The following is a 12,236-nucleotide window of genomic DNA, read 5'->3' as shown; positions in this document are numbered from 1 at the left end:
GAGAAAAGAAATACTTTTATTGCATATAACATGTACTGTAGACACAGCTAAGAGTAATACTGACTTTGAGCAACGAATTTTGAAACATTTACTTCTCAATGTCTTTTTAAACCATGAGAAGAGCTGGTTAGTGTTACTTAAAATAAGATGAAAATTAAAGATAAATATTCCCTAGCCCAAGTTAAAATATAAAACAAAAAGTCTAACTTAGAAAACCATTGAAAATCAACAAAATTAGACTTGCAAACATTCTAGTAAAACATATGCTAAACTGTTTCTTACAGAAATAATGAATATTCATTGAATTATAACTCATATAATTTTAATTTCTACAGTAACAACATTAAGAAAGGGGAAAAGTTAATATGAAGATAAGAAAACAATCGATCATAGCTATTCTTTTGCATTAAGAAGGCAAAAGCAGCATAATAATAACATAGTACAAATTATCAACCGGACTTTGAAAGCTATTTCTGGGGAATATTTGCAATGAGAGCAGCTAGAGTCAAAGAGAGACATGAAAACTCCATGAGACCCAAATGTAAATGATAGAACCATCGACAAAAGCCTTGAAGGAAAACACTTTTCCCATTGAGGGATGATTTGTACTGGCCTCCAGGTGTAATATTATGTGCACTGATGAGCTGATCAACAGAACAGAACTTCTACCCAGCTGTAATCAAGAGTGATTGATGGTTGGGACAAAAAAGTTGATTATCATGACAAGTTCACTGATGCAGAGAAAATAAGCTCTGTCTGGGAAATGGATGAAACCTGTGCAGAGACTACCTTCTGAAACCTTATTTATAAGGAATTTAAGAAAAGGTTCATAGTCATACAGATGAACCTGATACTCCAATAAACCTGATAAGAATAAACTTGCTGTACATCAAATTTGCCATACATCAAATTTATTCTTATCAGGTTTATTGGAATATCAGGTCCATCTGATGTCAGGAATTTAAAAGCTCACTTAGGCCCAATAAAAGGTAAACCACATAATGATCAATTACACGCATGATTCTTAGAAGTGATCTCTCCACTTCTCAAAGCACTACTGAAAATCACACATGGACACAGAAAATTAAACTTTCATAGCATATCATGCCTCCATATGCCCTCCTCAGCTCCCTCCCTCCTCACCGAGAAGGAGTTCCCCAAAGGACTGCAACCTTTACCACTATCAGATTCAATTTACATCAAAACATAGATTTGGACCGAGAAAACAGATCCCAGAGGCAGTATTCTGCATTTATATGAGGTTTAGCCAGCTTGGAAAAGGGGAATGGGGGCCAGAATCTTGGGAGTAAGTGCAGTGCTCTAACACAGTAGCTTGACTGTGCAGAGAATCCCAGAATATGAAGGAGTGCATCCATTTTTTCAAGTTCTGGTTCTAATGTCCTCAAAGAAATCCCAGCAATATAATGTATGTGTAGTATGTGATTTACAGCATGCAAAGTACAACTTCGTTCTCCTTACGCTCATCATGAAACCAAACAACCACTCCTAATATAGGCATCATAAGAAACTTTGGGTGTGAAGAAGGTAAAATGATTGGATAAGTTCACTTCATCTGTACAGAGATCTTTGGGCAGGTGGACACTTGAGAAAGGTAAATGTATTTCATCATAATTATCCTAGTTAATTAATAGAATAGGGCTCAGCAGAGATATGATATCAACTAGTAACCCTTAAGAAAGGGAGGGTACAAAGGGCTATAAAAGCCAAAATGACCCAACAACAGCCACTAATACGAATTACCTTTTTCTCAAGTTTTCTTGCTCCTCTGCTGAGGAACAAACCACTCTATTTAGTCCTAATTACTAGTGCTGTAGTGAAACTGATGATTTATTAACTGCTGAAATAAACTGTAATGAAACAGAACAAAAGGACAAGAGGGGTCTGATGGTGACTACAATGAATGAAAAGATGAACACACTGTTTTCACACTTTCAATTATTGATTATTAATCCAGGTTTCTAAGATTTCTAGTGCCTAGTCATACCTTGAGAAATGTATACAGATGTGAAAAGAAATACAAGACAATTGATGGCATTTATATTGGATATGTATTACAAGCATTTCTGGGCAACTGGATTATTATATCAAAGGTTTTATTCCACGGATAATAAAGACCTCATTAATCAGACAGTGATAAGATTGCTGATGTGCTCCGAAATCTTCAGGGTATAATCATAAAGTTAAAATTGGGAATTTTGACTAAACTGATTTTTTAAAAATAATTTAGAGGTGACTACATGGCAAACTTTCAAAATTGTAAGGTTCAGTTTCTAGGCTGCACTCAAATCTAATTCCACTTCCTCATTTCCCTTTCGAGTCACGTGAATTTCCTTTCTTAGGTTTTCGGGAACCAGTTGCTTAGGGTATACACTGCATTGCAGAGGAAGCAGGCACTGGGGAAATGGCAACCTACAATTCCATTTTTATTAAAATGTGGCAATTACTCTGAATGGCCGCAAAGCTGAAACTTAGACCATCTCAGAGATTCCTGTTTCTACATTCATTTTCTTGTTACATGAAAAGGTTTCCGGTTTTGAGCACTTCACTCATTCACTCACTCCACATTTATTAAGCGCTATCTTAAGACTTGCAGAGCTTCCCCAACATTAACAGGTTTCTTGCCTCATCTTTTGGGGACACGTAGACAAAGCTTAGTTCAGTTCATTGCAAACATATCTCTTGCTTCAACAAATTGTACCCACCCAACACATTCTTTCCTTTTACGCTTTGCTGATGTTTGACCCTCTTCACAAATTCCCTGCATTCAATAGGTGGCATTGGATGAAATAGACTCAACAGGTTTTCTTTTGTCCCCTTGAACACTTACTGCAATTATTATTGCCCTTTTAGTGGTTCTCAGTTCTGAAATGTGTTTCTTTATTTTAGCTATCTGTGCTACCAGCAGTCTAGCTATGAATGTACAACTGCTATTAACCTTGATTAACTTCTGTATTGTGTGTGGGACTTAAGTGATCAATTGTCTTAGCTGAAAACTGTCAGGTGAGAACAATGCAAGTCTCAAAATAAATTTCCCTTAGGGTATGTCACTTGAGATGATAAATCCAGCTTTTTCAATAGCTTAAGGGGCTTGAAAAAAGCCGACTAAATATTCTGGCCTTTGATTTTTCCATTTGTATCATCTATAAATGGACAGGATGGTTTCCTAGACATCTCTAAGTCCTAACATTGTACAAAAATTCTCTGAGGTGCTCACAGTACTGCATAGAAAAACAAATATTTCTTTGATTACTGGAGGTTATGTATGCATCTACTTGTCATATCTAAAATCGACTTTCTCTTTCTAGGCATTCAAGGTCAAATTCTCCATGTCTAGGAGAATTCTATAGAAAAGTGAATTTTACTATTTTATTTTTCTTTGCTTACAGAGATAAGAAGCCCAGAGAAATAAGGACTGTTTCATAAAGATTTCTCTTTTCCCTGTCCTTTCTCTTCATTTCATCTACAGATGAAACTCTGCAATATTGATGACTCAGAGAGTCCTAACATGTCCCAATGTTGAAGTTTCATTTTAAAAAGACTGCCAAAGAAAGTACGGTGCTTAAACAGATCCCTGTGCTCCTGACTGGCTCATTTTGTCCTAAAATATCTAGTAGCTGGACCCAATATTTCTCGCTTGTTCTTTCTGCTGCTTTTGTTACCTGAGAATTCCGACAGAGAGGTGAGCTCCATTTCAGAAGTAAGGGCCAGTGAAGCTGAGGGGTGACATAGTGTCCAAATGCACACTCAGGGTACAATCCCTTCCACAGAGATGTCCTCATCATTTGTTTCAAAATCAGTGACAACCTGCAGTCATCACCACGTACTCCAGAGCTAGTTCCTCCCACAAAGGTGACCTGATGGCCCCGCTGAACCTCATCTGGTTCCAGATGTGTTTCTCCTCTCACAGAAGCTGAATGGCCCTCTCATAGAGCTGCTTTTGAAGAAGAAAAGCCCCCCACAGGACAGCCGCGGTGCACAGGCCAGAGCTCAAATAGCTCTGTGAGCCCTGCAGATGAACAGGGGACATTCTCTCATGAAAGCGATGTTTCAAAGCTGCCTGAAAGTTTAATTTATAACTGGGTCCCCCAGAGCCTTTGAGACTCAGCAACAGCAGCAACACACTTAAAGAGGCTGAGAGTTTTTAATAAACGCAGGTTTGCCAGGGAAAAGTTGCCCCTCAGCTTTTCAAAGGTAAAAGGTTAAGATTTACCAGGAATGAGAACCTCAAATCAACACAAACATGCATGGAATGTGGACACTTTAAATTGAATAGATTCCTTTAAAAACTTAAAGATATAAACAATTTTTCAAATATTTGTATTTCTTAAGAAATAATTTAACATTCAGGGAAAAAAAAAACAATTGTAACTGCATTGATTATCTCATAAAATAAAAATGATCTTCCCGTTGCATTCACTCTACAATTTATAATCCAATTGCCTACATGTTATGTTTTATAGTCCTTACAGCATGGTTGTAAAGAATGGCAAGTCATTTTATTTTATTTCATTTTATTTTTTAATCCCAAGTTGATTTAATTAGTGCCACTCTCATACTCTCAGCAAGCAACTCACTCCAGCCTCCTGTCGTAAAGTACCTTGTCCAGAGTCTGATGGACACAGGTGGGGTTCAGGTGACTTTCTTCCCCCTTTCCTCCAAGCTGACCACAGCCTGGCCCTGGAGATGGAACTGTCTCTCTCGCCCTCTCAGTTTCAGAAGGTGGCTTTGCCCAGGGGCTATAGCCGAAGTCTGGGAGCCAGGCATTTAATACCTATTTGTTATCAAGGGAGCAGTCGTAGCAGACTTTCACTTAGAGTAAAATTGGCGATCTTTCCTGAGGTTTCCATGGGGACCTGGAGTTTTAGAGCAATTTCGAGAAAGAACATTGGAAATACATTGAGGGGCAAAATGTTAATGCAATCACACTGTTCTAGCACAAACCATTTCTAGAACCATGGGAGACAGACAGATGAGTCACTTTCTCCTCAAGGCCCACAGGATGCAGAGCTATGTGTGACTTTCTTGGGGTCAGGTGGGACCTAGTCCTTGCACTCAGAATACAGGAACAATTAGGTTTGAGTCCTTAGCCTCCATTACAGATGTGCTTTTGTTAGTTACTTGCTGTGTGACCTTGGGGAAATCACTCACCCTCTCTGGGCCTTGGTTGCCTAATGAGAGTTATTTTAAAAGAATTCCAGTGAGATTGTGTGTGCATGTGTAAGATAAGTTTTCATGTTATGAATGGTAAAGTGTTTTAAATAGCTTACACTTGGTGTGTGCCTCATATACTATATACCAAAGAGCCCTGCTAAGTGCTTTAAGTGTATTAACTCATTTAATGCCCCAGACAAGAATATAAAGTAGACACTATTATTATTCTCCCCCTGTTCCAAAGGGGAAACCAAGGCATAGTGAGTTAAAGTAACTTGCCCAAAGCCACATTCCTAGTGAGGCAGAATTTGAATCCAGGTAATCCCCTCTAGGGCCATGTGCCATGATTCCTTTGACCCAGTTCCCAATCCCCCCACATTCCATAATCAAATCCCTGTCTCCAAAGAGGTGTCTCTTCTGTGGGACAGGAGGGGGGCATCCAGCTTCCTCACTGTCTGGGGGAAGCGTCCTTTGAAGCTACTCACCAAGGTAACCTACCTCGTAGTTACTACAAAAAACATTTATCAGTGAATTTCAAATTTTGCAAACTTAAGATTCATTGGAGAGTTTGTTTGTTTACCACCCCCCCCCCAAAAAAAAAGGAAAAAAGAAGCTGATGCATAGGCATCTCCCAGGACAGGCTGATTCGGTAAGCATACCAGGAGGGCTTCCGTTGCAGACGACTGAAGTCATTCTTGCCACTTGAAGCTGAAGTGGATTTGGCTCAATGTTGCAGAGAAGGAAAGTGAACAATGGGTGAGGGGTTATTAGGTGTAGCAGCCAGAGATGCCTCACTTCTATCCCCAGGAGCCTGGACCCATGAATTCTGGCAACACAACCACTGGCTCAGAGCACACACTACATCCTACGGGTGAGAACTCCACTGTCACCAGGTGGTACCTCCAAGTTGGTGCCATGCCTCCTCCTTTAATCGGCCATTCATTCTACCACCCAAAAGATCAGCTACTCTGGGTTATAGGAACATGGTAAGACCAGAGAAAATCCCGGGGCACCAGCATATGAACTCACTTCTTTTGCTGTAAATGGATTCGTGAACAGAAGCAACGTTGGCTTTGGGTACAATACTTGAACCCACTGTACTTAGTTACATGAACAGGAAACACACAGATTTCCGTCCATGCTATTATTGTAGGATCCGCTGGAACTTTGGGACAGACCTGCTGGCCCTCCTGGACCAGATGAGGCAGCAACATCTGAGAGGTGCCCACTGACCCTGTGAGGCCAGCTACTGGCCAGGTAGCCTGGTACAATCTCACACACTCTTGGCTCCTCAGTGTCCACACATGAAATTAGCAGAATTTTCCTTCTATGTGTAATATATTATTAATTGCTATTGTTAGGAGATTAACCACAGTGAGGCATACATGCTACAATGTTGTAATTCCTTAGCTGGGGGCCCGAGATCTTATTTTCCATTCTATAAACAGTCATTGAGCAATCATTCTCTACATCACTTAATAATCTTACATCCATGCTGGCCCTGCTCTAAGTTGTCTTTCAAAGGAACACTTAATAACTTGCCCAGGCCAATGGTAATTTATGCTTATCTTAGAATGCTGATAAAAAATAATTGGGTGAATTATAGCCTTTCAGTCTTTAATTAGAAGCTTTTTGCATAACTCCATGTGTATTTCATATAAGTCTTGAGAACAGTTTTTCTTCCCCTCCGCCCTGCCCTAAAGAATGGCCTACACCAGGAGAAGGCGATCTGATTTAAAGTACATAAAATACAATGTGGCATTAAAAAGATATCTACAGGGCCAAAAATGAACTACCCAGGAAACAGGTATGGCATAATACCAAATACAGAGTTTATAATGTAAAGGGTCAGAAAATAAATAAAAGCTTAGAGGAAAAGGAAATTGAATTTTCATGATGCAGAGATGAAAAGAGCTACAAACTATTACTTTCATTGGAAAGGGAAGAAGCTTTGAAATGTAAAAAGGTTCATAAGGCAAAAAATACTTTCCTATGTGATAGAGGATTCAACCAAGCATACAAGTGAATTGCAGTGTATTTTTCCAAAAGGTTTCTACGTTTAAGAATGGAAAGAGGAAGATAAATTCCAGATTTACCAGGAAAGAGCAAAAAGGCAGTTGTATTTAGATTACAAAACCTTGCCTTGGGATTAAAAGATCTAATGGGATATACATCTGTATTTTCTCTTTACTTAGAGATTATTTTCTTATATGTGAAAACCTATAACAAATTCAATTGATCTCAGTGTTCAGTTTTGAATATTACATAAAATTAAGATTTATGGCTATGACCAGTCAATAAGTAAACAAAACTAATATTTCCAGCACACTAATTCCCTTTATTGACATAATAATATTATGGAGATATTTTTAAAGTCTCTAATGGAGTCTCTACTCCTGTATTTCAGTTCCACAGTAATTACATTTTGTTTGTAAGTCATAGTTAAAATGTTGTTATGTCATTTATAAACTCAATTTTGGGGGCCTTTCTATTTTTAAAAAAACGTCAATATTAAAAATTAGCACTGCAAAGTGTATTTATATTCAAGTTCAAGATAAAAAAAAGGGGGAGGGCAGTGAATTCCCTTGTGTTCAGTTTATATAGACCCATGAGACAGGACTGAGTAACTATCTGATAAATTCAGGTGGCCAGGAAATCCAATTCAGACCTCTATCAGGCATCCAAATGAATATCTGTGGTGGGCAGGACAAGGATATTTAACTCCAAATCCCTTTCAACAATGAATATGTTACATTACATGATAAATGGGGATTAGGTAGCAGATGAAATTTGGTTTCTAATCAGATGGGTTTAAAATAGACAAATTATCCTGGATTATACAGGTGAGTCCACACTGATTACAAGGTCCACAGTCATGGAAAAGAAGATTGACAATCAGTAATAGAGAAAGGATTCGATCATCCAGTGGGCTCTGAAGATGGAAGGGAGTCACAGGCCAAGGGAAGAGGGCGGCCTCTAGGACCCAGAAAAGAAAGGCGAGACACTGAATTCTCCCCTCCAGTCTGAAGGAGAAACATAATCCAGTGAGGCCATTTCTGACTTCCCACCTCCAGAGCTGTAAAATAATATGTGTGTTGTTTTAAACCACTAGGTTTTAGAGTAACTTCTCACATCAGCAATAGAAGATTTACACAGGAATCACAGTGAACTGGTCATGCTTGCAATTGTTTAATTATGACACACAGATTAATCTAAATTCCCCAAATACCCTGACTATTTTCCTTTTACCACATGCCAGACTAACCTGAAAACAAAGTTGTGAGATTGAGAAGCAATTGCTTCTAATAAATACACATTGATTCTTATATTGCCTTAAAACTTCATTGGCAAAATAAAGTGTTATTCTCTCTTACCAAGGAAATAAAATAAAATTACATTTTAGAAAAAGTATGTAAATTTTCTTTATATTATATTAGGTTCTTTATTTTAATGTTAATAATCATGTACATAAATATATATGTATTTCCTAAAACATACCTGACAATATTTCTAAAGTCCTTAAATATGACTTTGAGTTCTATCTACAGAATGAGAAACAATAAGAGAACTATATGATTCTTCAGTGAGTGGTCAGAAATGATCAAATTTGCAGTGATAGTTGACCTTGAACAACACAGGGTTAGGGGCCCCAATGCCCTGCACAGCTGAAATTCATGTATAACTTTGATTCCCCCCCGAAACTTAGTTACTAATAGCCTACTGATGACTGGAAGTCTCATGAAAACACACACAGTCAATTAATGTATATTTTCTATGTTGTATGTATGATATACTGGATTCTTATAAGAAAGTCAGCTAGACAAAAGTGTTATTAAGAAAATCATAAGGAAGGGAAAATACACCTAGAGTGCTATATGCATTTATTGAAAAAAATCCATGTTTAAGTCGACCCACATGGTTCAAACCCATGCTGTTCAAGGGTCCATTGTATTGAGTTCAGAACTCTTACTGACACATCAGGCTCCTCTGTCTTTCTTTTCCACAACAGCTGGAAGAGGTTGCTGTGTCATATTGATCATTTGAAAATATTAGTTAATACATTCAACTATGGTAAATTTCATAAATTTTAAAAGTTCACACAATTTACATCTTGTTTGTTTGAAGAAACAAACAAGAAAACAAAACAAAACAAAAAATAACAACAAAAAATCCCTCCAAATAAAATGCTCTATGTTTAGTGTATTCTTTTTTATAGCAACAAATACTTTTCAGATGCTGTGCAGGTAATCTCTCTTCTCTTTTTGAAGCCAACAGAAGGGATGTTATAAAATGACCCAATGATTATACTGTACTAGGAGGTATGAATTCATAGGATAGCAGCAATCTTATACAAAATAAAATGTTCTCACAGAAGAAAAAAACACTTTATTTACGCCCATCTATTTCCTGTGCCTGATTATCTCATATGCTATCCGCACCAGAGGGCATCTAAGGATCCTACTTCCACACAGAGATTAAATACTGGCAAACCTAACATTCTCCAGAATTCAGATCTCTTTGGTCATCTCCACAATCCAACTCAACTGGGGGCAAGGTAATGGCACCTTGGAGGAGGCATTTTGAGAGGATGGGGTCCTTTTTTTGCCTAGCGTGTCAACAAGGTGTTTGATTTCTATTTCTTCCAAACCAGCATTCCCTCTCTTTTCTGTATTTCTCAGGACCAACTTCACACCAAAGAAGGTTGTGGGGAGCAGTATTTTTCACATTGGCCAAAAGCCAAAATTAGCTTCTCACCAATAGTCTTCTTGGATCGCTAGGAAAGGTATGAAAGGTTTGAATAACTCTTGGTGAATGATTTGCAAAGCCCTGGTCAGCTTCACAATTGTCTGCCTTCTGTAATGTTCTCCACTTCAGTTTTATTCATTAAAGGTTTGAGTGCTTCGAGGGCTTAAGGACCCCTGTTAAAATGTTATTATTTCTAGGACAGTAAGTTGAGAGCTCTAACACAAATATAATTAAGGACACAGGGCTGATCTGGAATTGGGCACCACTAAGGCAGGCAAAAAAAATTTACAAAGCCAAAATCTTGACCTTGAAATACAATTTGGGACCTATCTTATTTCAGAAGTGTAACTTACTGAAAACCTAACAGTCCTATATTTGACTATTCCCCAAAGGGAAAGCATATAACCTAAATTTAGTATTCTCAAGGAACTAAAACATGCCATTAAACAGCAAGTACATAAGGTTATATATGCGAGATTTTTTCATAGTAAACAACCAAACATAATAAACTCCAAAATTAAAGCACAGAAGGAGTTAAAATATTATCTCTGAATTTTGACATGCTCCATTATTGGAGAAACATGTTTAAGAAATCTCTTCTGTAAGATTAGAACAGCATAGCACATTTTTTATCATATACTAAATGATAAACTTACATCGGAATTAAATCTCAACTGGCAAATGTTGCATGATATGATTTGCTTTCTCCGATGAGGAAGAGGAACCCCGAATGTATGATTTATTACAGCTTTCTGAATCGGGTCCATCTGTAATGAGAAAAAAAATACAACAAATAGAAATAAAGCTTGTCAGTTCCATTGGAATATTGCCTATTTCATTAAAGAGTCAATCTGTACAGCTTCAATCTACTGCGCACATTATAAAAACATTTTTATTCTAGGAAATGGCATGCCTACTTTGTCAAAAAATAGAAAACAATAAGCCTGAAGCTCACTATTATGAGGAAATAATAAATGTACCCATTAGAGTCTGCATACTGTTTTTCTCATTTAGAATCAACAATTTTCTCAGTTTGATAATCCTAAAATATAATTAAAGGTTTATCAAAACTCAAGTTATTATAAAGCCCAGCAATCGTATGCAGAAGTGCGTCTACATCATTGTCCCAGATGGTTTTCAAAATAGACTTGGTCAGGGGGTCAGCTCTGAAAACAAATTATGGACCATTATCCAACATAAACCTTATGTTATGTTTGGTATCTTTCCTACCTTAAGAACATAGCATACAATTCCTTCTCTCTAAGAATTCAAACATATGGAGCCATCGATGCAGTCAACAGCAAGTTCGTGACCCTCTAATACACACTGGTGTCCTATGGGTTTATTATTTGAAGTTCAGGGAGTTTGGGCCACAAATCAGTTATCTTTCTCCATCCCAGTTTCCCAGGACAGGACAAGAGACACCAAAAACATGTCAATAATCAGGATGTAATGAAACTTCATGTCTCCTTACCGAGCTTTGCCCTACCGCCCACATCAGTGTTTCTCGACTGTGTGAGGCAGATAAAAACTTTGATCTGCTTCTTAGTATGTGTGCAACCTCTTTGCTTATCTGCTTCTTTTAAGGTTAGGATGGGGCTTAAAAGTGATAATCATGAAATTTATTTAGCACAGTCGGTGCTGGGCACATTAAGGAGCCAATAAATGTTGGCTATTACTGCATTTTGCCATGTATAATGTGCACTTTTTTGCCCATATTTTTTAGGGGAAAATAAGCATGCACATTACACATGAGTATAATGAATGCATACCGTGGGTATAATAAAGGGCATAATAATCTCATGTACAATGTACAAAAAATGCGTATTATGCACAGAAAGACACAGCACGCTTTCTCTATTGCAGTACACGTGAGATCAAAGTTAACAGGAGCCTCACACTCCTCTAGTCCTTGTTGTCATGCTGCCCATTCCTCACATGGCCTCGAAAATTCAGAATGATTTAAATATTATGTACACAGTCGTGACTTCTGGTGAAGGCCTACGGACTTTGGAACTCCAAACTCTTGTCAGACAAAGTTCTTACTGCAAGTGCTCACGGTGGGTTGAAATATTTGAGATATGATCTGACAGACACACCAAAGCTAAGAATGTGTCCGTGAAATAGCTAAAAGCCACCTTCACTGATACACTGTAGCTTGTTAATGACCCTATTTAGGTGATAAATCCCACCACCTTTTGTGTATTTCAAATCATCAGAACCAGTTAACTCATAGGCTCTCCTCACTGGTAGGTGGGAGGATGTTCCTGTCCATATTCACAACTTCTATTAAGTTTTCTCAGTACTTTTAATGTGCC

General features: G+C 37.8%; 1 protein-coding gene across 2 annotated transcripts in view; it reads right to left on the bottom strand.

Moving 5' to 3' along the window:
* ZNF385D (zinc finger protein 385D) overlaps positions 1–12,236 on the bottom strand; it is a 749,898-nt gene that overhangs the window by 105,832 nt on the left and 631,830 nt on the right. For both annotated transcript variants that reach the window (XM_045857166.1, XM_045857167.1), the window contains one exon: positions 10,575–10,685. In XM_045857166.1, the coding sequence (XP_045713122.1) occupies positions 10,575–10,685 (111 nt within the window). The remainder of the gene's footprint in view (positions 1–10,574; positions 10,686–12,236) is intronic.

Source organism: Phyllostomus hastatus, unplaced genomic scaffold (genome assembly GCF_019186645.2).
Source record: "Phyllostomus hastatus isolate PE091 unplaced genomic scaffold, TTU_PhHast_1.1 phas_scaffold_129, whole genome shotgun sequence".
NCBI classification, from domain to species: Eukaryota; Metazoa; Chordata; class Mammalia; order Chiroptera; family Phyllostomidae; genus Phyllostomus; species Phyllostomus hastatus.
Note: the sequence above shows the minus strand (reverse complement) of the source record. Positions and strands in the feature narration are given on the sequence as shown.